This window comes from Leptonotus elevatus, chromosome 1 (genome assembly GCF_054856555.1).
Source record: "Leptonotus elevatus isolate MCC_2025b chromosome 1, RoL_Lele_1.0, whole genome shotgun sequence".
In the NCBI taxonomy this organism is placed as follows: domain Eukaryota; kingdom Metazoa; phylum Chordata; class Actinopteri; order Syngnathiformes; family Syngnathidae; genus Leptonotus; species Leptonotus elevatus.
The window spans coordinates 55,826,510-55,854,009 of NC_141239.1; the positions used below are offsets into that span (position 1 = coordinate 55,826,510).

Consider the following 27,500-nt stretch of genomic DNA (forward strand, 5'->3'; position numbering starts at 1 on the left):
TGTAAGGCAAAACTGAAACACACTTGGCACAGACTGGAGAAGTATGTGTGGCAGGGATGAGACCATCTAGGAGCAGTGAACAGCCTCCATTCCAGGCATCCTCTGGGCAACCACGGCTCTTTACCCAACCATGATCCTCCAGTTGTTCATGGTAGTAACAAGGCTGGATTTCCTGGGCAGTCAGGTTGAACCAATTCTTCTTTGTTTCACACTACATAGCAAGGACAAACATACAGCAGGCAAAAAAATTATACTTATCAACCTATGTTAACATAGACTACAAACAATGTAAGATGCTGAAAGCATACAAGTTCACAAAGTGGTATGTGAACAAACAGTAACACATCTGTGCAATTATCATGCTGTCTAATCACCATTTTGATATGCCACACCTGTGAAGTGGGATGGATTATATCAACAAAGCTCACACAGTTTTATTTAAGGGAAACGGCCTTTTATGTATGTAGAAAAAGATCCTTGAATCCAGCTTGCAAAAAATGGGAGCAAAAACACAAGTTTTGCATTTATATTTTTGTTCAGTGTGTGTGTGTGCGCGTGCATGCATGTGACGTTTACATGCAGGCAATAACCCTTTTAAAACCCGAATATTGGCAATATTCGAGTTTTGTAAGGCCATGTAAATGTGCAATAACCCGAATATGCTCCTGAATAGGCCATGTACACACGTAGCAGGTTATTTAAAAAAAACCCAGTTATTTCCCTCCTCTGGGTGTAGAAAAAAATAGTGTCCACACCACCACATTTGTAGAAAAGGACAAATCCACAGCTAACCGCATTAAAGCGTTTTTAAGTAAGTTCATAACAACTCCAGACCTTAAGGTGGCAACAGTTCCCCAAATCCTATCCAATCAGAGTACGCCTCCGTCTGGCGACGCCACTTCCACAAATTGGGCATACAATGAGATGGATGCCAAGCCTCTAGGTGGCAGTAGTTAGCCAAATACTGCTCATCTCTTGACGTCACTTCACCATACGTCACACAAGCACGGACTGTCAGCCGCTGATCTGAATAGTGCTGTCAGCGCACACAGACTTTTTTTTTTATTAATTAAAAAAATACTTGTAAACAAGTCAATGAATATATCATAAACGGAGCATAGAGGAAAACAAAGAGAATAAATAAAAATCTTAAAAAGCTTCACTTCTTTTTTAACAACTTTTTTTCCCACTCACTCACCACACACACATATATATATATATACACACACACAAACGTGGTCTCTCTCAGTGGGGAAGCGAATCCACGCCGCCTTTTATTCTTTTTTCTTTTTTAACAACTTGAGGTATGTGATTGAGTGACGTGTGTAGAAGACAACGTAAAACTTAGTTTACTGACTGACACAGTGACCGCGGAGCCGGAGAAATACGCAAATCTTCACTTTGGCCGGAGTTTTTAGAAACCTTCGTTTGTAATGAAAAAAATCCCCGCGGACATGTGGATGACAGGGCAAGCCGCAGAAAAATATCTCCCGCTTGCAAAAAACCCGGCTACGTGTATACATGGCCTTAAGACCCCTGGGTTACCCCGAGTACTTGCTCATATAAACGCTTTCGAAATACCTATATTGAACGATGCAATATTTTTCGCTGTGCGCATGCTTTTTTCTTCCTCGTCTTCTTTTCTTCTTCTTCTTCACTTATTTGAATTCGCAAGGAATCTTGGTCTATGTAGTAAGGACTTGTATGTACAGCTCCATCCCTACTCGCTAAAGGAGCCGCGATTGAATACATTGATTTATCCGCGGCATTTTCACGTTTTTTTACATCTCTATGGTGAAAACGCCACTGTTTGTGCCTATATACACATACAAGTGTAGAAGTCTGTGCTTCTGGCGTGTAACCCACCGGAAATACTCATGCCGGTGTAAACAAAGATGAAAAGTGGTTAATACGGAAGAGGATTAGGGACAGTGAAGAGAGAAAAAAACATTTGGCAGTATTCTCACTTTATTCCCAGAATTCTGACTTTAAAGTGAGAATTCTGACAAATCTCAAAATTCTGATTTTAAAGTGAGAATTCTCACTTTAAAGTCAGCATTGTCACAATTCTGACATTGATTTTAATCACAGATTAAAGATTTTAATTATTTTAATTAAAGATAAAAGATTTTAGTCAAATAATACTCACTTTAAAGTCAGTATTGTTACAATTCTGAGATTAAAGTGAGAATTCTCACTTTAAAGTCACAATTCCAAGATTAAAGTGAGAATCTTGCCAAACTTTGTTTTTCTCTTCACTGGCCCTAATCCTCTTCCGTACATTTCAGCTTTGGTTTGATTTTTTTTATTGGACTGTGAACATTTGCTGTGTGGCAAGAGGGTGAGAGCAGTGCACAATTGCACACGGCATTTTAGGGAACATTGCTTGCCACACTGATGCTACATTTAGAACATTTGTATCTCTCTTCGCCACTTCACGGTTACTCATTTTCTGCCCACATGTACTGTATTTGGACAGTGATAGGTGTCTAGATATTCACGTGTGGTTAACAAATGGTTCACGGTCAAAAATATTAATGTTTTGCAGTGGCTCAGACAGTTCAGACTTGATTTCAGTTGAAAATTTCTGGAGGGAACTAAAGATCAGGGTGATGACAAAAACAGCTCATCGAATTGAGGCCTGCCTGACCGCAGTCAAGTAGATGGACTGAGTGGCATTATTCTAGAAGTGCATAAAAGTGCAGTGACAGACTTTTACTGGAGCACAATATTCAATTTCCAGTGTTCATGCACACCGTCACCACTTATGTGCACCCCTTCATATAACAATGTTGATGGCCAAACCAAGTAATATTTACAAATGTATTATGCCACCTCTTTCAGTACTGCACCTTTCCTTTCCAATAGACAGCATTCCCAAAGCCCTGACAAAAGGAAGAAACGAAGGGGAGCGTCACCACTGGACGATGAATATACAGGTTGTTTTTCAGAAGAGCCCAGAATCTACAGATAGAAGAAGTTTATTTTCAAAGATTATACCAGTAATTCTCCAAAAATAATTCACATTCACAAATTTATAGGTGCATTGTAGAGTTTAAAATGTTAATGTTAAAGAATTTTCTACATCATGTATGCTCCACCAATGCCCAGATGAGTACAAAGAGCCCTGTGTTTTTCAATGTGACTGCATCTATCAGCTTGTATCGTATCTTCAGTGCAGAGTGTTCGGGGTGAACACACCACAGTTTTTTGGGGTGGGAGGGGTGAAAGTGGTGGAGGGTGATGTCACGCTCGTCCTCGCGGTCATTATAGTGTTGTGTTAGCGAGTGTATGACACAGTTGGGGTAGAAACTGAAATAAACAAGACGCCAGCTTCGAACACAGCCCAAAATCCAGCTCAGACTCCAAGAAAACTAATTTAAAAAAAGAAAAAGCACATTTCGGGCACACGTATTCGCACGCGCACCATGCACGAGATTGACACAGAGGCTGCAGTTATTCTTTAGCCAAGGGGTGGCAGTCACAAGTAAAAATTGTGACAAATTCCACAATGCACCTTTAAATACTTATAATACTGTACTATAATTATATGTAATGTAAACTTATGTGGTCATCTCACCTGTCCTGATTAGGACGAAACTCTGTCTTTTCTTGGGTCTCGTACACCCAACCGGGAGCAAAGATCGCGGCAGAGAAGTTGTACTTTCGGATGATTTCCAGTGCCTGTTAAACCGAGAAGGTAATGAATGATATGCTGATTTAACACTTTTTATGGAGCCAACAATACTGTATCACATGTCAAATCTAAAAAAAAAAGAAAAGAAAGCGAAAACAAGAATTGTGACTGACACACCTGAGAAAATGGAGTTGGAGAAGGCTCACAAAGAAAGAGAAGATAAAAAGAATGAAAGACCTCTGAAACCTGCAAATCAAAGTTTTGTATTGAATTTGTCTTGCTTTTAATAATAATAATAATGCTATAGCATTATTGTTTGTTAGATTAAAATTATATTTTTTTTAACTTCAGTTGTCAATGGCACAATTTACCCCACTGAATTCTGACCAATGGCTCATCCTACCCCGCACTGGGGGCAAGCTGTGCCACAAAACCATTTTTTTTCTAAAGCTATATTTCTCAAATAGTTTATTGAAGATACAAAGTGATTGCTCCCAGCGATGCACAACATCCTAAACTATATGAACACATTTTAGTTGGAGGCATTCCTGTAATCCCCTTGCGTAAAAAACACTAAATAAAAACTGGCACTACTTAACCAACTCTCCCCTACTATTGGTCAGTCCCCACATGTGCCTATTATTTTTATAACTTGCTGACCAATCTTAAATGTTGAAAATGACTTGATTACCTCGATTTAAGAACGTTTCAACTTACAAACAAGGTCACAGAACCAATGAACCAATTTCACTACACCATATGATGCCCAAAGCACTTTACAATTGAAGCCTGACATTCACCCATTTTACAAGCTTTTTCTTTCTTTCGTTTCTTTTTTCTTTTAAGGAAAAGTTTGAAAAGAAAGCTTGAGTACTTTGTGTATCTGCATCGTATGTCGTAGTAGTTGACGTAGGTAGTTCTAAAAGTTCTAAATGACGCTATGTTGGACAAACTGTTACCTTCAGTACTGTCTGCTAAAAATAAACAGAAACCCCCCCGAGAATTCAGCGAACCGTGACCCAAAACTGAGGTAGGCTATGTACCAAACCGTTACACCCCTACTAATAAGTATTTCTCTAAAATTGTAAATTCATATATAACCTTTTCATGATGTCTTTTTATTAGTGCTGTCAAGCCATGACATTTTTTTAATACTAATTAATCCAAAATTCCATATTTTGTCTACTTCTGCTTCTACTTTTTTCTTCAAAGCTTATAACAGATATTTACTTGAGTAAAATCTTGGAATTAATGTAAAAATAATCAAATAGAAATTATATTTATCATCAAAGACTGTTCTAATAGCTTTCTTTGATCCTTGAATAGGGGAGGGATTTGTTGACAATTCTGTTCCACCAAGAACCATTAACATTGCGACTCCACAAGCACCATAACGGTAAGTCATAGCGATTAGCGACACGCTCGCCTAGTGTAATTAATAGCCCCAACAATTGTATTTCTCTTATTTCACAAGTGCTAAACACGTGAACAGCGTTGAAAGAAATATCCAGTCAGCAGTCACGACAAATCACACTGACGAGGCAATGGAGTCAAGGTCTGTCGGGAGCATCAAACTACTTAAAGTGAGAATGGCGTGCAGTTATATAACATTTGTATGTGAATGATGCAAACCTACAGTTGGGCAGTTTTCTGACGTAAATCAATAATTAAACATGTTTTTAAATGTGTAGAATTATAAACTGAAGATTTATCACCATACTCTCTTAATTAAAAGTGTACAAAAGTTTTTCAGAGAGATCAAGTGGAAGCTGATGATTTTGAGGAGGAAATGGAGTAGTTATGACAATGATTTTGGCCATGACAGCATTAAGCACTGCATATTTCATAGCATTGGCGATTTCTTTTATGTATTATTGATTATTTTAGCCCACAACAATCATAAAAAATGCCAGTGAAATCCTGGAGGGACTGGCTAGGACTGTCTACAAATTACCTATAGATGACATATGTGCCACAAATCACCATTTATCCAGTATTAATTTTCATTATTATTATGATTGCTGTAGTAATTGGCAGAACATGTTAATAATAATATCATTAGTATTACAGTATATGAGATGTCAAGGCATTTGTGTGACATAAATATTAGCAAAAATAAATGAAAACACCCTATAAAGCCTGGACAGAATTTGAATTCCTTGTGTAAAAATCTAATAATAATAATAATAATAATTTTAAAAATTAAAATCCAAATTATTTGATTTAAAACTATTTATTTTTTTTAAGTAGTGAAAATAGTTACTTTGCCTGGTAACGGGTTACTTTTATTATGAAGTAATTAAATTACTAACACATTTTTGAAGCAAGTAATGAGTAACTATAACTAATTACATTTTTAAAGTAACGTTCCCAACACTGATTGTCAACCAGGCGGCGGATTCTCTATCCCGCTGTTGTCGGCTTTCGGGGGATTGGCGTCTCCACCCGGAGGTGGTAAGCGCCATTTGGAATCGCTACTGTAAGGCGTCGGTCAATCTTTTTTCCTCCGAGGTGTCCACTCACTGTCCCCTCTGGTTTTCTCTGAGGGAGCGGAACAGCCCACTTGTCCAGGATGCTTTGGCACACCGGGGTGCCTTCTGCATGCTTTTCTGCGTCTCCACCTCATTCATTTGACCCTTCAGAGGGTCCTTCTGGAGAATCACACAATGCTGTTAGTGGCCCCTTTTTGGCCAGTACGGATGTGTTTCCCTCTTCTCCAAAGTCTCTGCTCCTTTGACCCGTGGCCTCTGCCCGATCGGTTGGATCTGCTGTCCCAGCAGCAGGGTCGGATTTGTCATACGGAGCTCCGTCGACTCCGCCTGTGTGTTTGGCCGCTGAGGTTCGCCACCCATTGCTGACAAGAGTGCTCGTCTTCTGTCAGGCATACGATCCTTCATGCCAGAGCTCCCTCCACTTGTTTGCTGTATGCTAACAGGTGGAAGTTGTTTGCGGAGTGATGCTCTGGCTGTTTTAGAGTTTCCTTCAATCTGTTTTGGAGAAGGGGGCATGCCCCTTCTATGCTCAAGGTTTACGTGTAGGATGCCATCACCTTGGACCCTCCCTCCTCAGAGTGGCTGTTCGTCTTCATTCCAGGAACCCGCCTCATGTCCCCGCTTGGGACCTTCATTTGGTGCTTGACACGCTGTTCAGGTCCCCTTTCGAGCCGTTGACCGGTGTGGAACTTCTTTGGTTTTCTCGTAAGGCGGCGTTTCTGCTAGCAATTGCATCTGCTAAGTAGGTTGGGGAGCTCCATGCTCTGTCTGTTAGCACCGCGTGCCTTTGTTGGCACCCCAATGAGGCGGGGGTCACACTGTAGCCAAATGCCACTTTTATCCCCAAAGTTTTGTCTGGCTCTCGAGCCAACCGCCCTATTCGTCTTGCTTGTTTTGCCCCTTTGTCGACGGACGGGGATGTTGATCCATGTCTTTACAGCCCTGTAAGGGCGCTCTGCTCTTATTTGGAAGCTACGGCGTGTGTCCGTAAGTCTACCCAACTCTTTGTGTTTTACGATGGCCCGTATGTAACTACGGGTCTATGAGTCCCAAACGACCGCCAGGATTGCTTGTCACTCAGAGCCCTTATGTTTTGCGCGAGAAGGTTCTGAGAGACCGTGTTCCGGGTCTCATGCCCTTTTATACATGGGGATTGCGTCACAAGGAACAAATACCTACGTGTCTTTTCAGGTATGCTTTTTTTCGAGTGTTCGTGTGCGCGCATGATTTTCAGTGCCGTTTCAGCACCGCCCTCCTGGCGGTCGTTCGGGACTCATAGAACTGTAGTTACATTTGTAACTGTCGTTTAAGCATTGTCAATTTATGTTATTTTAGTAAATTTTGTAAGCTACTTTTGTTTTCTCTGCTTTGCTTAACTGTTTATTGGTGCTTGCACATTGAGTTGCCATGTGTGTGAAATGTGCTATAGAAATAAACATGCTTTGCCTTTTAATCAACACAAATCAGCACATTGGACACAAAAAACAACAACAACAATATATTAAAATACGCACACACATCATACCTTATGGGTTTGAAACATCCCTCCTACCACCTTGCCACGGGCAAAAACATCCACCCCCACATAGATGTCAGACTGGCGTCCATTGATGTGACTGTAATTAGTCATCCACTCTAGGTTTTGTGCTGTCCAATTGTAGTTGGTGAAGAAACCATCACATGCGTCAAAAAAAACCCTGTCAGGGAAGGACAGTGATGGCACAATACATATGATAGTTGTGTGATCATTTGTAAAACATAAGTGAAAAGGAAAGGGAAAAAAATCAAGCAAGAATTTCACACATGTAGGTAAATATCAGAATGATGGAACATCTCATGAATGTTGCTTCTCTGAGCAGTTTGGGGGCTGGTAATCTGCGGTAATCTATGGGAATGCTGACAAAGAATACAGACTAGTATCTCTATAATACAGAGTCCAATTTTTATTTTATTTTATTTAAAGCAAAACATAATTTAAAAATAACCAAATGCATTTATTTGGATACCAAATTTATGAAGATAAAAATATGTTGATTTTCTTTCTTTGTTTACATTGACTAGTCCAACTTAGAAATTTACTCATCCATCTATTTCTGATAACACTTATGAGGGTCGTGGGTGAGCTGGAGCCTATCCCAGCTGACTTTTGGCAAGAGGTGGGGTACACCTGGATTTGTTGCTATTCCATTGCAAGGCACCTAAAGACAAGCAACCATTTAAAGTCAACACTCTTCAATCAACTTAACCTGCATATTTTAGGTATGTGGGAGGAACCTAGAGAAACCAACACAAGCACAGTGAGAATGACTTGACATGACATGTAAACTCCACATAGGAAGGGCCGAATCGAAATTTGAAACTCAAACTTCTGAACTATGCGGCAGACGTGCTAACCACTCGATCACCATGTTGCCCAAAAACGTAAACCCACATCATTTTAATTTGACAATTTCGATTGCAAGGGAAATCCCTACCTGTTGGACTGGTTTAATTCATTTTGCCATTTTAGCTCTCCATTCTCGATTACGCTGTCATACCAAAGGACCATGCTGCCAGGAATTTTTTTATGCATCTGATTTGTGAGATAGCGCAGAAACAAAGGTGTTTTCTTCACAGCAACGTCCTGCAAGCAAATGACAACAAACATACAATTCCAGGCGGCATAAGTAAAAGTCCTAACTTTGACAAGATGAAGTCCAAAATCAACTAGGATTGAATAAAAGTAATACTGTAAGTACATTTCAGTGTTCTATCAGGCTGAATTTTCAACTCTGTCTTCTACATAATGTCAGAGTGAATGGATCTAACCCTTTAATGCCAAAAGTATCATATTAACTACAAGACATTTTGAGCCCTCTATTTCATGAGTATAATTGGGGGGTTCCCATTAAAACCCTGACGTACAAGATTCCGACACATGCATTGTACGGATAATCCATTAGAGTGCAGTAATCACCCAGTTGATGGCTTTTCCAGCGACCTTGCATGATCACCACAATTGAGAAAGGAGACACCTGATTTAAAAATAATAATTTCTATTAGTTTAACATTTTTTTTCCATTTTTGTTAACAAGAGTATGAAAGAACAGATATAACATTTTGTATTATTCGTGAGTTAACTAGTAAAGCCATGCGAATATTTACAATTACAAATTGTAATCGCGGTGCCCCTAATTTTTAATCTTTTAAATAAATATATATATATATATATATATATATATATATATATATATATAGTTTTTTTTCTTTTTTTTAAAGAAAAGATTATTAAAGATTAGGGCCGTCAGGCGATTCCAATTTTTAATCTTAATTAATCGCAAGACTTCACTAGTTAACTCAAGATTAATCAAACATTTTAAACCTGTTCTAATACAATAAAAACAATTCTATGCTTTCATACTCTTGTTAACAAAAATGGAAAAAAAATTAAACTAATAGAAATAGTTAAAATGAATTTTTGACGTCTATAGCCGTCAATGGCAGTGAATGAGTGGGAAATGTTCTTTCTTTCTTTTTGGAAACACTAATATGTTTGATATGTCTGTTTATTATTATATTTTTGACAGTTGTAAATGTACGAATTTAAAGCATTGTGACCGGCTGTATCAAAATGACACAAATTAAAAGACATATGCGGAAGTTGATAAAAAAAGTTGATAAAAAAACAAAAGGACTACTAAATACTCCATTTACAAAGAATCAGAATTTCTCTCATATATTTAATGGTTCAGGATTTATGGGGCGAATATTGTGTCTGAAAATTCTCTGTTAACTCCAAATTGCTTTCAATACAATTGTTTTCAACTGTAGAGGTTCCACACTATCTATGTACTCTATTTCCGAGGACAATGCACTTCTGTCTGTAAAATGCAGAAATGCAAAATATTTTAGTGCAAAAATCTGTCAAATGTGACGATGGTAATACTTACACTGAGTGTGTTCTCTATATTTATGAGCCAGCCATCAAAGCCATAATAATAGCTAATATGAACCAGCTTATTAGCTACTTCACAATACAGCTCTTCTTGAAGGAAGGCCTCACATGTCGCTGCTCCATTAGTCCATTCTGTGATGAAAGTCCCTAAAGAGTAGTCAATTATTATATGACGTTTTAGAAAAGACAAATATAAAGTCAACAATAATAAAAATATGAATGTGCATTTACATTCAGAATTGTAATAACCACAACTCCAAATGAATAATTATTGTGGTTTTCGGCTCACCTAGAACAAGCACTCCATGTTTATGTGCCGCATTGGTCCAGACTGCAGGAGGAATGCTCACCAAGTTGTGTGTGAAGTAGTTGAAAATATCAATGTACTGCCAGTGGTAGAATGCATATGGAGCTTCCACCGCTGTACCTTGGACAAACCTTAACATGGGAAAGCATTAAGTGTGACCTAAGGTGATGGCAGGTACTTGATGAACATTTCCAGAAACCAGAAGTTACAAATCCCCCAGAAAATGTGTGAATACTGGACAATGCTGTTGACAAATAAATTAATTGGGTATTAAAAAGTGGATTAATACAGCAAAGGATACAGTTGCATGTGTGAAGAAAAGAAAATGGCATCAGCGCAATGATGGAAACAGTCACCTAATAATTTTGTTTTTAAATTTTAATATATCCTAGTGACGATAAGCAATTCAGAGAATTTTCCATCCATCCATCATCTACCACTTATCTGGGGTCGGCTCGCGGGGGCCAGCAGCTTTATCAGGGAAGCCCAGACTTCACTCTCCCCAGCCACTTTGTTTGGATCTTCCGGCAGAATGAAAAGGCAAGCCAAGAAAAAGTCTCTCCAGCATATCCTGGGCCATCCCCAGAGCTTCTTGGTGGGACATGCCCAGAACACATATCCAAGGAGACGTTAAGGAGGCATCCGAACCAGATGCCTAAGCTACCTCATCTGGCTCGTCTCAACGTGGAGGAGCAGCAGCTTGGCTGAGTCCCTTCCGGATGACCGAGCTTATCACCCTATCTCTAAGGGAGAACCCCAGACACCCTACGGAGGAAACTAATTTCAGCCGCTTGTATCCGGAATCTTGTTCTTTCGGTCACGACACACAGCTCATAACCATAGGTGAGGGTAGGAATATAGATCGGCCGGTAAATCGGGAGCTTCGGCTTTTGGCTCAGCTCCTTCTTTTCCACAAGACCAATACAGAGTCTGCATCATAGCAGACACTGCACCAATCCCCCTGTCAACCTGTTCTATCCTGACCTTACTCGTGAACTGGACCTAAGATACTTAAACTGCTATACTTGCGGCATAATCTCATCCCCGACCTGAAGAGAGTATGGCACACTTTTCCAACTGAGGACTACGGTTTTGGATTTGGAAAAACTGATTATCATCCCAACCACTTCACACTCGGCTGTGAACCGCTCCAGTGAGAGTTGGAGAAGAAGACATGCCCAACACCCCAATGAAAAATTTCTGTCTACGCCCCTGCACAGAAATAAAGCTATTTTTTTTCTAAAAACAATTTGTGTTCAAAAGAGTGATACATTTCCATCACAAAACCGAAAACTAGAAAAAAGTCAGACTCCATTACCGCCAGGTATCACTGCGCGGCGCGCTGAATCCAGCTGAGATGCGCACAAATCAAGTTGTTTGGAAGTGTTTACCTGATGCGAGAGAGCGAGAGTGATTAGTATATGACGTTACGATTGTATAAACCTTATAAGCTAGTGTAACTAAGATGTGTTGTGTGTTCCTGTGTTGCACATTCTGTTTTGTATTCTTATGTCCGAGTGTTAGTGAACGCATTGCACGTCTCGCGGTGGAAAGGGACTCATCCATACATTGTTGGTAACGTGTGCTAATTTGGCTTGCAAGTAAAGTTTCTAGTGTTCGGCGTTGGCTGCGGCCAACACTAACCGGTTGTGTGAAGACAAATAAAAAGGTGAGATTACCAACCACGTATGCTGGCAGAATTCTTGTGAGACGTCACACTATATTATATGATTTAATATGTAAAAAAGGTGCAGAAGCGTGATTTCCTGGGCTATACCAATAAAAATCTCTGCACATGTTTCACCGCTTTCCGAGCACTTCAAACAAGTGCACCAGTGATAGAGTCTCTCTCTCTCTATGCCCCTACACGGAAATCTCTCTCTCTCTCCTGGCTCAGTGCTAAAGATATTGGCTGTGTCCGAATGTGCACCTTACTCCCTATGAAGTGCCCTTGAGGGGTCATGCCATATTGTAGTGGTGTCCGAATGTCCAGGGAGCGTAAATGTATAAATGTAGGGCACTCACAATTACCCAGAATGCACTCTGAAAAGTATATATCGATGGTCACTCAACCGGGTTGATATAGACCAGAGTATCAAAAAACATGGAGTGAGCGACAGCGCAAGCGCGGTAATCAAAGCGATGCATTAAATATATGCTACGGAAATAATTAATTCATTTTGGTTAAAATTATGTACAACAAACGGAAATAAAGTACAGTTTTAAAACATTTTCATTCACAATAAATATGATATGCGACGAGTAGAAAATAGTAACGTGGCTGTCCGAATCGCCAAACAGATTGAGGGCACTACATATTAGGCCACTCTATAGTGCTGGCTATGTAGTAAATGAGGGGTTAGGGCAGAGGTGGGCAGGTGAGGAAAAACAAACAAAAAAACTTTACCTCTGGATCAGGTCGGCTTTTTTTTCCCACGGCTTTTTCAGCCATCTACACTCAAGCTATCTCCTTAATTGAACATTAGTATGTTCTTCGACGTCTATACCGGTGAATTTGGCACCAGTGATATAATTAGTAGATTTAGCGCAGTAGACATCTCGCTAGTTACTACTGTTTACATAAATCTAGCATGACTGGCTGGCTGAGTTTGACCCCACCTCTAGACTCATGAATATTAAATATATGTGGTGACGTATATCTTGTGGTACCCCATTATAGTGGAACACGTGCGTCTGTGAGCTGGATGAAGCGCGCCGCACAGTGATACCAACAAAAAAAAATAGTGCCAAGCGGTAATGGCGTCTGAGTTTTTTCTAGTTTGCGGTTTTGTGATAAAAATTTATTACTCTTTCGAACACAAATTGTGTTTCCTTCCCATAACTGTTTTTATTCTTTTCCTTTTCCCCACCAACAAATACAAATACAAGCCAGGATACCATCCAATGTTTACACAACAAACAAAAACAAAATAAGTACCCATAACAACACTAACTAGTGCTCTTAGTATTCCTATACAATTTAAATAACCATAAATCCAATCTACGAGACTCGTGAATATTAATTAAGTGTGGTGACGTAAATCTTGTGGTACCCCATTACAGTGGAACACGTGCATCTATGAGCTGGATGCAGCGCGCCGCGCAGTGATACCAACAAAAAAAAATAGTGCCAAGCGGTAATGGCGTCTGAGTTTTTTCTAGTTTGCGGTTTTGTGATGCAAATTTATTACTCTTTCGAACACAAATTGTGTTTTCTTCCCATAACTGTTTTTATTATTTTCCTTTTCCCCACCAAAAATTACAAATACAAGCCAGGATACCATCTAATGTTTACACAATAAACAAAAACAAAATAAGTACCCATAACAACACTAACTAGTGCTCTTAGTATTCCTATACAATTTAAATAACCATAAATCCAATCTGCTTACATCATCATTTCTTTATGAAAGAAATAAAAGGCTTCCAGATCGCTTGAAAAGTGTCCTTTTTGCCCTTCAACACATATGGAATTTTCCTAATGGAAGAGTTGCTAACATTTGACGTTTCCATTGTTCCAACGTTGGTCTATAACATTTCTTCCAAGAAAGGGATATGCATCGTTTGGCATTGAGCAAACATAAGTCCAAAAGTGTCCGTTCATTACAAGAAAATGTATGTCTCTCAGGGTAGAGGCCAAACAAAAAAAACTTGGGGTCCATTGGTACAGATTTAAGGATAATTTTTTACCTCCTTCCAAAACAATACTATCTTCTGACATTGCCACATACAATGTAGTAATGTACCCCTACGTTCCACACACTTTGGACAAATATCCAGAATGTTTACATTATACCTATGTAGGTCCACCGGTGTCACTTACACCCGCATTAACCATTTAAATTGAATTAGTTGTAGATGTGTATTAATAGACCTGGTGTGTGCCAGAGTACATGCTCTTTGCCAATCTCTCGCCGACAGAACCAAATGCAAGTCTAAATTCCAGGCTCCCAACTTATCATTGGAGCTTTCTGAAACTTGGGACATTAGAAAATTATACAAGTCAGAAATTATACGATTTTTTAGCCCATCCCTTGTCAACATTTTCTCTATCGCTGTTTGTGTAGGTTTAATCAACTGATTATTTTGGATCTGTCGGATAAAACTTCTGACCTGAAGGTACCTAAAAAAAAAAATCATTATTCAGCTGAAATTTATATTGTAGCTCCTGGAAGCTCATTAGCACCTCAGATTCAGGCAGATAGAGATCTTGGACTGTTTCTATTCCACTGTTGCACTACAATTTAAAAGGCAGCATCAACTTTGCCAGGCATAAACTGTTTGTTGGTTGGGTAGTGGATTTAATATAGTTTATTCATTCGTATCATGCAAAAATCTTTTAACATTCCTCCATATACAAATTGTTTTTTGAAGAAAAACGCTTTATTTCTGTGACCCCAACCAACTAGCCGGACTACTTTCGTCTCGACCAAAACCGGACCAGGTCTCGGGTCATAGGACGCTGTCAGGGGTAAGTCAGTGCTGATTGCACACCACTTTATGTGAGGATGCCATAAAGATCCATGTCCAAAAACCCGAACTATCCCTTTAAGGAAGTGAGGTACACAAAACATTTGTTTAAAAAAAACCTACAAAAATCCTCTTTTAATTTGTTTTTTTTAATAAAGCAATATTAACCTACACACACAAAACCCGCCTTCTTTTTTTTCCCTACACCCCCGCGATCGACTTGGGAAGAGTTTGCAGTCTACCAGTTGTGGCAACACAGTGCACTCCGCCTCTCATTTGCCGCACAACCTACCCAACACTTGCAAGTTACCAGTTCAGAAAGCTTTGCTGATCTCCTGGATCCCGCGGCACAGAAAGTTGTGTTCGTTAGTGAAATGAGTCAGTGCGGAAACGGCGGTTAAAAAACTCATTCACTGCCAACCATTTTAGAAAATTTCAAAATTTTCAATACTCACACAATATTATAAATAATTGAATAATTATATTTAAACCAAGTCTGACAAATTACAGAATAGACACACTTTTCTGCCTTGTCCCGTTATTTATAATCGACAGTAGAAAAATGAAGGTTTCACAAAATGCAGCTTTACTCCCATGGACTCTCAAACTGAGTTTATTTCATATAAAATGGGGCTATGGTCAGTATGATGTCATCTACTGGTGGCTGTGCATCAGTACAGTTGTTTCTAAGTTTGGCATTTACAGTGGAGCATAATCAGATTCTCCAAATTCCAATTCCAAAAAAGTTGGGACACTACAAATTGTGAATAAAAAACTGAATGCAATTATGTGGAAGTGCCAATTTTTTATATTTTATTCAGAATATAACATAGAGAACAGGTCAAAAGTTTAAACTGAAATAATTTACAATTTTAAGGGAAAATTATGTTGATTTTAAATTCCATGGTGTCAACAAATCTCAAAAAAGTTGGGACATGGCCATTTTCACCACTGTGAGGCATCCCCTCTTCTTCTTACAACAGTCTGCAAACGTCTGGGGATCAAGGAGACAAGTTTCTCAAGTTTAGAAATAGGAATGCTGCCCCATTCTTATCTAACACGCGTCTCTCTAACTGTTCAACTGTCTTGGGCTTTCTTTGTTGCACCTTCCCCTTTATGATGCGCCAAATGTGCTCTATAAGTGAAAGAAGTGGACTGCAGGCTGGCCATTTCAATACCCAGATCCTTTTCCTACGCAGCCATGATGTTGTAATTGGTGCTGCATGTGGTCTGGCATTATCGTGTTGAGAAATGCAAGATCTCCTCTGAAAGTGATGATGCCTGGATGGGAGCATATGTTGTTCTCGAATCTGAATAAACCTTTCTGCATTGACGATGCCTTTCCAGATGTGGAAGCTGCCAATGCCACACGCACTCATGCAACCCTATACGATCACAGATGCAGGCTTATAAACTGAGTGCTGATAACAACTTGGGTTGTCCTTGTCCTCTTTAGTCAGTATGATATAGCGCCCCAGTTTTCCACAAAGAACTTCGAATCGTGATTCGTCTAACCACAAAACAGGTTTCCACTTTGCCACACTCCATTTTAAATAACCCCTGGCCCGGAGAAATGCCTGCGCTTCTTGGTCTACTTTAGAAATGGCTTCTTGTTTGTACTGTATAGTTTCATCTGGCAACGGCGGCTGGCACGGTGGATTGTGTTCACCCACAATGTTTTCTGGAAGTATTGCTGAGCCCTTTCTGTAATTTCCCTTACAGTAAGCATTCCTGTTTGCGGTGCAGTGCCGTTTAAGGGCCCGAAGATCATGGGCATCCAGTATGATTTTTCGCCCTTGACCCTTACACACAAAGATTGTTCCAGATGAATCTTTGGATGATGTTATGCACTGTAGATGATGATTACTTCAACCTTTTTGAAATGTTTAGCTGGTAAACAGCTTTCTGATATTTCTCCACTATCTTTCTGCACAACATTGGAGGAATTGGTGATTCTCGACCCATCTTCGATTCTGAGAGACACTTGCCACTCCGAGAAGCTCTTTTTATACTTCAATCAAGTTGCCAATGGACCTCATTAGTGGTAACTGGTCTTCTGACTTTTCCAGCCCCTAAATAAAATAAAATAAAAGGGTGACATCCCAACCAACGTTTGCTGGTGGCGTTCTTGCAAGACGTTACAGTATCGTTCATTGTTACAAAGGAAAGCCCTGCAGTGTTTGCTACATTTAAGGATGAGGAAGAGGAGACAAGGTGTATCTTTCATTCCTAATACAGTAATAGCACTGTATTTGGCTTCCTTCACTGTCCTCATGCCGTTACCTCTCATGCCGTTTACTTGTAGAACTATCCCTCCTGATAACCCCCCTTTATTTCCCTCTCAAAAATCTTCTCCGTGTGACTCAGACCTCATGGAGCTAGCACATTCCATAGATTTGGGATTGTATCTCTTACCCCCTTTGGAATGTAATGTTTGGGGCTTGGAAAGCAGAATTGTCGCTTTGAAATACAAAGATCAAACACCATCCTCTGTATCTGGTGTTACCAAACCCGACAAAATCAACATCAACCCTGGCCACCCGTTGTGGTCCAGACTCCTTTCCCGGACAAAGAGACTACAAAGTGCAATTAATAGTTGAATCAAAATGAAACGTGGAGCCCCTAAAGGCAACCTTGTAGTCTTTCATTTTTCTAGTTCATCGTCCAGACTAACCCCAATTTATGATACATACGCTCATTTTGGAAACGCTTCCAGATGTCACAACGACGCTGCTCTAAAATAGAATGTTTTCATTCGAGGTGACTTGTCGTCTCGGGAGACCTCCAAGCTGCACAGCGCCGCCCAGCAACTGTGGTACCCACCCCTCACAACATACTATACACAATGAATAGGGTTGACGACGGTGAGCTGCAAAGTTCTCAGTCAAAAGCAGAGGTAAGTAGTAACGGGCTACATTTTTGAGTAACTTTTTGAAAAAGTTTTACTTCTGTGAGTAGTTTTACCACACAATACTTTTTACTTGAGTAGATGTGTGAAGAAGAAACGCTACTCTTACTCCGCTACATTGTGCTACATTAGAGTCGTTACCCGCCGCCCTATTCATGCATTCGATTTACCATATTTTTACCTAAGTGCTCTGCTTGACAGACTGTGTGGGAGCATTTCTGTGGCGCGGACAAATTGCTTATATTGACCATTTGCACTGACGTCCACGTGACTGCCCTATGACGGACGGCAGAAGGAAATTATTGTTGAATGGAAGTGGACGTGACCCGGAGCGACTTAGTGACTTAGCCAACTTTGCCGAAAGCACACGACCTATATCATTATGTAGCCAATGTCATCTCTTCTCCTTATACCGGTGCTGATTCAAAAGCTTGTCGCTGGCTGAGTCTCTGGGACAAGATGCTACGCCCTCACCGGGGGACAATATACCTCGTAATTTCAAAGGTAAAACTTGTTTATCATGCTAACTGACTTATTTTTACATTGTCCGTTCTATATTGAAACGCAGTGATGATGTTATGTTACTATGTTTACTAGAATGGAACAAATGACTATCGTAGTGACAAGCTATGCAGTAATGTCATGAATATGACTTCGGCTCCAGAGTGAAAAACTCCAAGCACAAAGATGAAATCCCCCATTATTAAAATGTCAAATGCACTTAATAGTTTTGAAGAAGGTACATTTTAAAACTAAGCTGTGTGTTCGTGCAGTTGGAGTGGACGCTAACTATCTGGCTTGTTAATGTGATTTGAAACACGCAATTTGACACCTATGTTACAATATTTGTTAGAGTGTACGTTTACTAGTAAAATGTATGAACATTTATCTACTAACCTCGCAAAAAATGATCACTGCAAATCTGTGAATACTTTGTGGGCTGCCAGTCCTTTCTGTTGATTGCTGCTATAAATCGACGATGTTTGTCTTCATTAGTAGGTATGTGATAAGCAACATTTGGTTTACTCTGTCTGTCTGTACAACCGACCGCACAGCAAGATATGACCATTTTATAAGATAATCGATTAGATAAAGGACTTTACGCTGTACGAGATTCAATGGTTACAATACAGGCAAGTGGCTCTTTTGCCATCCAGCGTCCCGTAGGGGGCGTTCCCATCAGGGCTTTGACATGATGTGCAAAAGGTCAATACAGGAAATGTGGCCCTGGTTGAAGACTGGCAGGCGTGATGAGAAACCGAAAGAGTCAACTGAAAGATGACGTCTTGGTGTTTTCGCTTTAAGAAAGTGCCACCTAAGTTGTGCCACAATTTGTGAATTAATCTCCACTGAGACTGTGACTATTGCGTGCAGTGGCACTCGGAAGAGTTCTATCTGAAGCTTGTGCAAACAGTTGCGCGTTTGACTCGGTGACAGGCAGAAGAGAGCAGTTGTGCACATAAGCCAACCTTGCAAAGCATTATGGGTTATGTAGTTGATTACATTCAATAGCGAATATTGTGCATCAGCTGTTGTAATAAAAATAGATGTTTTTTTTTTTTTGTTTTTTTAATAAAAATAAATAAAAGAGCAATGATGATGACATTTCCGAATGAACAATACTGAGCTCTTAAAAAAAAAAAAAAAATAGATGTTATTTGATATCAAATAAAACAACATAGACCATACATTTCGACAATAAAACAACAATGTATACAGTACATGTACAATGATACATGTAATATTAGCATTATATCTTGATATTATTTTTATCTGTTTTGTTCCAGGTTTATGACCTGTGGTTCTATGTTCAATAAACAAAGACAAACACGAGTCATAACAATGTGTGTGTCCCACTGAGGCTAAAATAAAAAATTTCGAACACTTGGGCTAATGTGTCTGCTTGCGCTGTTGTTTGAGCTCAAAAGTTTTTTATTTTTTATTTTATGATTTGAAGAAGCCAGCATTTGCACATAATTTTATGGTTTTGTCTGTCTCGATGATATAGTTTTTCAAATTAAATCAGACTTCATGTTCAAGCAGTTACTCAGTACTTGAGTATTCTTTTCAGCGAATTGAGTAAAATTTTCTGGTTAAAAGGGCTTAAAGAGCTGCATGAAACCGCGTAAAGAGCAAGCCTAATCTACAGTGTTGAAATTTTTTTTGGACAATGCAAAGTTAATGATTCAACAAACCATTTTTTTTGGCTTCCTAAAGAGTGTTGGTTCTGTCGATGCAAGGATTCCATTCTGACATCAGCGCTATAGCCAAATGTTGCCATTCATTCAAAAGAATAAGCCACAACTTCCTACGATTATATAAGCTTTGTATTGGCTTAAACAGGGAAAGATTTTACACTGAGTGAGTACATTTGTGAATAAACAGAACCAAGTCCATCATTTTGTTCAGTATTCATACGTCATGTTTTTGTTTGATTTGATGTACGCAAAATGGGTGCCTTTGCTCACTAAAGGTTGGAAAACAGTGCCCTAATGTATATCTAGACATACCTGTCATCTAGGTATCCACCCATCATGTCATGAGACACCAAGGTGCGACGTAAGCAACTAGACAATGCAGGTTCCCGCGCTGCCAATGGGACTACTGCCACATTGAAGGGGTTTGCCTCATTTTGTTTCCAAGACAAGAGCTCCTCCAAAGTCTGAAGACTACAGCTAATTGGTTCTGTTGTGTCAGCATCGTAATGTTTCACTGAATGGGAAAGATGACATACCATAGGAGTTTACCAAACTGTATTCAAATATTCTGGCACTCTCAATTGTATGTGTTTAGTAGATCATGCTTCAAAGAACAACTGGTGATGAAGTCAACAAACCTGGTAGAGATGAAGGCAAATAACTGATGACTTCATGAACATCATGCGAGACCCCAGGCAGATGCAAACAACCCTCCATCCTAGCAAGAGACAAAAGTGAAAAGTGGAATTTACAGTGCAGGTTAAAGCATTTGTTTTGAGTTACATTCGACTATCATATACGTGTACAGTTACAGTGTCTCACAAAATCACATTTCAGCAACCATTGTTAAGTGACGAGAGCACGGCATGGGGGAGGGTGACTCTCCTGATGCATGTTGTTTCTTTGAGGAACGCTACAAGGCAGAGAGCAAGTGGTCATTCTACATCACTATGTAGAATGTGTTGCAACATAAACAACTATGGCAGCGTTTGTACAAATAAAGTTTCTATAAAATATATTAACTGGAAATGACTTTTTGAAAAATGAATCTCATAGTTATATTAGTAACAACCAAATACAGTAAATCATGTAGAGCAAACTTGTCATTACAGTCTGGGTTCCTGTTAACGTGTGAAAGTTGGAAATGGAAACTCATTTGTTAAAGCTGCAATATGGAACTTTTTTCCCAAAAATAACTTTACAATAAGCTTTTTATTTCTCCATTTATGACTGAAATGCCTTCTAATTAGTAGATTAACACCTTAGCTCCTCGAGGGCCGCAGTCCTGCAGGTTTCCCTTCTCCAACACAGCTGTTATATGATCAGCTCATCAGCAAGCTCTGCATAAGCCTGATAACGATCCTGCTGATTGGAATCAGCTTGTGTTGGAAGAGGGAAACCTCCAAAACCTGCAGGACTGCGGACACCTATGCCTTAGCTGTTCACAATGGGTACAATGGCAAACCTCTGGCCAATAGTTTTCAGACTGGATTCGTTTGGGTTAGAATTTCCTGCGCCCTGTCTGCGGATGTGACATAATGTGCGTGGTGTGTATGTGAAAAACGGTATGTGCAGTTACATTTTTTTTCAGCAGGTGGCAGTAGCGATTCAAAATGGAATATTCTACGTTCAGTATCTTTAAACTGCAAGAATGCTAAACCTAGCCTAGCATAGGTTGAGGCACATCTGTTGTCAACACTTTGCTAAGCATATATTGTTTGGGAAAATGTGTATGCGAATAAATGGTAGTGTTTGTTTACTTTAAATGATAATTGCTAGCACGCTATTGCCAATCATGATTGTTAACCGTTTTTCATAAGCTAATTTTGTTGATTGCACAGTAGATAATGGATGGATGGATGGATGGATATATCCACTCAATTCAACTCGCGTAGGTATGATGTACAGTACTCAGCATAAACGAGTACACCCCAACAGATTTGTATGAACACTTTTATTTTCCTTTCAGAATCAAGATTTTTTTATGGGGTACTAAACTACGAAATACTCACACAAATGTGGACCATTGATTGCAAACAAGATTTGTTAATTAGTACACACAAAAAGTAGCTTTCTTAACAATTTTTAAAAAATATTTTGCGCAAAAAAGTAGACCCTGAGAAAAAGAGTGACAACTTATCAATTCCAGGGGCCTCATTTATAAAACTGTACGTGAGAACCCGTGTACAAATGTACATATGAATGAAACCCAAACCTCACATGTATGCAGAAATAAATTGAGATTTATAAAATCATGCGTAGACACACATACACGCACGCAATTTCCTTTCAGATGCCACACGATCCCAAACGGTGTGCGCAGGAAATTCCACGCTGCCTTCTTTTTCTTCTTCCATTCCCTTCAGGGGTCGCCACAGCGAATCAGTTGCCTCCATCTAACCCTGTCCTCTGCATCCTCTGCTCTCACACCAACTACCTTCATGTCCTCTTTAACTACATCCATAAACCTCCTTTTAGGTCTTCCTCTAGACCTCCTGCCTGGCATTTGGAAACTCAGCATCCTTCTGCCAATATACTCACTATCTCTCCTCTGGATAACCATCTCAGTCTGGCCTCTCTGACTTTATCTTTAAAGCCTCTAACATGTGCTGTCCCTCTGATGTACTCATTCCTTATTCTATCCATCCTGGTCACTCCCAAAGAGAACCTCAGCATCTTCATCTCTGCCACCTCCAGCTCTGCCTCCTGTCTTTTCCTCAGTGGCACTGTCTCCAGACTAAACAACATGGCTGATCTCACCATAGGATTAGGAACCTTTCCTTTCATTTTAGCTATAACTCTTCTATCACACATCACACCTGACACTTTTCTCCACCCGTTTCAGCCTGCCTGCACATGCTTCTTCACTTCTTTTCCACACTGTTGACCCTAAATACTTAAACTCCTCCACCTTCTTGGTCTCTTCTCCCTGTAACCTCACTCTCTTGGGTCCCTCTCATTCACACACAGATACTCCGTCTTGCTATGGCTAACCTTCATTCCCCTCCTTTTTAGGGCAAACCTCCACGCCTCTAGCTTCTCCTCCACCAGTTCCCTGCTCTCACTACAGATCACAATGTCATCTGCAAACATCATAGTCCATGGAGATTCCTGTCTACCTCGTCTGTCATTCTGTCCATTACCATAGCGAACAAGAAGGGGATCAGAGCTGATACTTGATGTAGTCCCACCCCCACTTTGAAGTCCTCCGTCACACCTACAGTACACCTCACCACTGTCTTACAGTCCTCATACAAGTCCTGCACCACTTGAACATACTTCTCTGCCACTCCAGACTTCCTCATACAAAACCACAGTTGCTCTCTGGGCACTCTGTCATAAGCTTTCTCCAGATGTACAAAGACATTTTGCAGCTCCTTCTGACCTTCTCTGTACTTCTCTATCAACATCCTCAAAGCAAATATTCTATATGTGGTACTCTTTTTTTTTTTTTTGGCATGAAACCATACTGCTGCTCACAAATGCTCACCTCTGCCCTCAGTCTAGCTTCAACTACTCTTTCCCGTAGCTTCATTGTGTGGCTCATTAGCTTTATTCCTCTGTAGCCACAACTCTGCACGTCTCCCTTGTTCTTAAAAATGGGCACCAGCACACTTCTCCATTCCTCAGGCATCTTTTCACTGTCTAAGATCCTGTTGAACAGCCCAGTCAGAAATTCTACTGCTACCTCTCCTAGACACTTACATACCTCAACAGGTATATCATCAAAAACGAGTGCATTTCCATTTTTCATCCTCTTCAATGCCCTTCTCACTTCATCCTTACTAATCTTTGCTACTTCCTGGTCCACAACAGTCAACTCTTCTACTCTTCATTCTCTCTCATTTTCCTCATTCATGAACTTTTCAAAGTACTCTTTCCATTTTCCCATCGCACTACTGGCATCTTTAGTTGATAGTAAGTGGAAAAATTAGTTTTTAAAGGTATTAATTGTACATGAAAAATAAACAAGTTATCACATTAATTCTGGGCAAAATATTCACTTTTTACGGCCTTAAATGGCTCAATGAGTCAAGTATTCCTTTAAAACAGGACAGACACACATCCCTCATCATCCCTTTCTTCTTCCCTTTCCGCACTCACTGCTTGCCTGGAGGAGATAGAGGCATGGTTGAAACATAACTTCCTACAATTCAACAGCTCAAAAATGTAAGCAGTCTTAATTGGCACCCCACACCAAATTCGAACATCCACCATAACGCCATCATTTTCTCTGGCCAAGACATTACTCTCTCTCTCTCCGCTTGTTACCAACACGGGGCCTGAGGTTTGACCACAATCATTATGGCCCACATCAAACACCTCTCCAAGACTGCCTTTAACCACCTGAGGAATATTTCAAAACTCTGACCTTCTCTGATCAATTTACTGCAAACGTAGTCCTTTTCAACAGTGATAACGTCCTGGTGTTGTGCCATCCAATTCCAAAGCATCTGTCAAACTCCTGAAATCTTGCTTTGAAGTGCTTGAATACAATTCAGCACGATTAACACAAGAAAAATAAAACAAATAAAAACACTACTGTAAATGCCGCGGAGTGGTGCAGAGGTAATACTTTACCTTCAGTATTATGCGCCACCCTCTTCAATTGAGCGTTTTCTTTCAGATCAAACTAGGTTAAAATCGCCCTTATTACACGAGACACAGCAGAGAGGAAGTGACTCATCTTCAGCTCTTCGACGGGAGGAGGTAACGTAAACGTTTTTTTTGTTTCTTTTGCACTCACTCACTCACACATACATACATGGTCTCCCAGGCGAGGAAGCGAACCCAACCCACACCAACCTGCATCGTGGGCAAGTGACGCCACCTGGAGCTCAGATAACGTGAACGTACTTGTCAGTTCTTTCTGCATCAGAAGAAGGTGGGAAGTCACTTATCTGACTTCATTAGGGCTAGTGTGCACGAGAACGCCTGGGCTTTACCTCGGAACATCGAGTTGCTTCGTCGGGAAAAAAGGACACAGGCTGCGCCCAAAATGTCCACCCCTAACCCCTCATTCATTTTTATAGTCCCGCACTAGACAGTGGCATAATATGTAGTAACCTCATTCTGATTGGCGATTCGGACAACTAGCTTACTACTTTCTCCTTGTTGCATGTCACGTGACATCACGTGAAAAGCGCTTATGATAAGGAAAGAAGGATACAAAAAAAAGTATAATTAAAATATAAATAGTTACACATTGTCATTCAATTTACATTTCACAGTTGAACAGCATCAAGGAATAAAAAATAAAAAAGGAGAAACAGAATTGACGATTGAAGGAAAGGAAAATCAACTTTCATTCACCTTTGAGAACCTTCTTGGAACCACATGTACAACCAAAGTTAAGAATATATTGATTAGTTATTTAAACTAAACTACATTCACGAGTTGGATATAATTGTTTTTATTTGCTGCCTTTCTCCTGCTCTACACTCAAATCCGGTAGGTGGCGGTAATGCATCAAACGTCACTTTTCTATCCACAAAATATAATTCACAAAAAGAAGAAGAGATCGGAAGTACGTCACGGACCTGGTGTACAGGCGAACACCCCCACCCCCCTCCCCCCGAGTCTGGCACACTACAAACGACAACGACTTACGTATTGTACAATATACACAGTGAGTATATATGCCACCGTTGCATGTAACAAGGAAACCTGTGATTTGGTTTTGTTCGGTTGTCGTTTACTGTCTTAGCGGAACGCATGCTGCATCGTGCATGTTCACATATTGCGTTGCTTTATGTGGTGTCGCACTACGAGACAGACTAAACTTTTATGACCTGGATGTATGAGAACATTCAGAGCAACTTTTAAAATACTTTTATACAAATTAAGAACAGCCAGCGAAGCAAAACGTGTATATATATATATATATATATATATATATATATATATATATATATATACACCCCCCCCCCCCCCCCACACACACACACACTGGCTTATAGATGTAGTCTGTGTCCTCGCAAGATTTAAAAACTTTTTTTTAAAGCAATTTATATTTTGCCGTGACTGGTGTATTGCCAGGGGCGTGTGGAGAGAATTGTTTGTCTTTATTTTCAATCAAACGAAAAAGGGATTTGCAATCAAAACATTTTTTTTCAATCAAACAAAATAATTGATTTGCAACCTCAAATAAATTTCAATCAAACAAAAAATTTCAAATGAAAAAATATTTGCAAACAAAAAAAACAACTTCCACCCAAATTTAATGGCTTTGTATTTTTTTTTTTTTACTTTTGCTAGCAAGTTTTTAGGTTGTTTGCAACTCCTGACTTTTGGTTGCGAATCTGTTTTGCGGTTGCGAATCAGTTTTTGGTTGCAAATCTTTTTCTGTCTTGTGTGGGCGGTGTCCTCCGCACAACCGATGATAGAAGCCTTTTCATTGGTCAGTTTGGAAGCCGCTCCGGCAACGTTCATTGGTCAGCTAGGAATGGGGGTGTGACAATATCCATCTGACTCTTCCTGGCTCCTACATTCGCTGCCAACATCGAGGTAAATATTTTATTTTATTTTTTATTTTACTTTTTTGTTTAAGTTATATCTTGTATTTATCTAAAAGCAACCCTTGATCTGTCATTTATCCGGTGCTTTGGTCTAACCATTACAATCAGCGTAATTACTCACTCAGCATTGCTTAGCCATGCTAGCTAGCTAGCTAGCTCTGATAGTCTGCTACCTGACTCATTCATAAAGCTATGTTCTTGGCAGTTGAAACACACAAATATACGGCTTTTTTTGTATAGACAATCACTTATATAATACACTTGCATACAAATTACCTCTGGTTATGGACACTTTTCCCACCAATACAACTGCCATGACCTGTTTCTTGTACAGCAGGGGTGTCCAAACTTTTTTCTCTGGGGGCCACATACAGAAAATAAGAAAGATGCAGGGAACACGTTTATTTTTTTTCCCATTTTAAATTATTAAGCATGGCAAAACCAATCAGGCATGCAAGTAGTTACACATTGTTTATATAATGTTGTTATTTTTGAAATCTTGCTACTGGTAAAGAAAATAAGGCAAATAGTTTAGGACATTTTCTGTTTTGGGTTGGCCCTGTATCCCCCCTGTAATAGATCTGCCCCTCCACGGAGTAGCGCCTGAATCCTATGTCCACATTCAGAACCAAATCAAGAGCAAACTGTAATTAGATGAACTAACTTGATAACCTTTAGTGTATGTCCATAAATCAGACCTTGACACTAAACAGAAAGTGGAGGAAACCATTTTTCTTTCTGAAACTGAATTACCTTGATTCTCCACAGTGGTATAAAGGGAAATTGTCTACTATTTTACATTTATTTGTGTTTTTGTATACCTAGAAACGTTTATTATTGCTCAGATTCACCCACTTTTTCAACTTGACTTTTACAGTAAACAAACAGGCACAATAAATAATAATAATCACAGAATTATCACAGATTTAACCTCTACTCAAATATGCAGGGGAAGCAGCTACTGTAAATAAATGCGACTCCAGTCCTGCTTGTATGTGAAGCAAATGCAAATGTTTCTTTATGAGTAAAAAAACAA

At 39.7% G+C, this 27,500-nt stretch overlaps 1 protein-coding gene and 1 long non-coding RNA gene across 7 annotated transcripts in view; one reads left to right on the plus strand and one right to left on the minus strand.

The window, feature by feature from the left end:
- engase (endo-beta-N-acetylglucosaminidase) overlaps positions 1–25,379 on the minus strand; it is a 44,786-nt gene extending 19,407 nt beyond the window's left edge. The window contains exons 1-11 of one of the 6 annotated variants that reach the window (XM_086070850.1): positions 24,893–25,058; positions 24,753–24,816; positions 20,585–20,664; positions 20,259–20,460; positions 10,353–10,501; positions 10,059–10,210; positions 8,604–8,752; positions 7,655–7,826; positions 3,581–3,684; positions 2,853–2,964; positions 24–211 (exon numbers count right to left, since the gene is read on the minus strand). In XM_086070850.1, coding sequence (XP_085926976.1) covers positions 24–211; positions 2,853–2,964; positions 3,581–3,684; positions 7,655–7,826; positions 8,604–8,752; positions 10,059–10,210; positions 10,353–10,501; positions 20,259–20,460; positions 20,585–20,663 — 1,307 coding nt within the window. In that variant the 5' untranslated portion in view covers position 20,664; positions 24,753–24,816; positions 24,893–25,058. The other 5 variants (XM_086070823.1, XM_086070832.1, XM_086070866.1 and 2 more) reach the window with 5 other exon arrangements.
- Positions 25,380–25,527: 148 nt separating this feature from the next.
- Positions 25,528–27,500, plus strand: part of LOC147184713 (uncharacterized) — a 4,013-nt gene continuing 2,040 nt past the window's right edge. The window contains exons 1-2 of the long non-coding RNA XR_015094337.1: positions 25,528–25,575; positions 26,352–26,453. This is a non-coding gene — a long non-coding RNA (uncharacterized LOC147184713). The remainder of the gene's footprint in view (positions 25,576–26,351; positions 26,454–27,500) is intronic.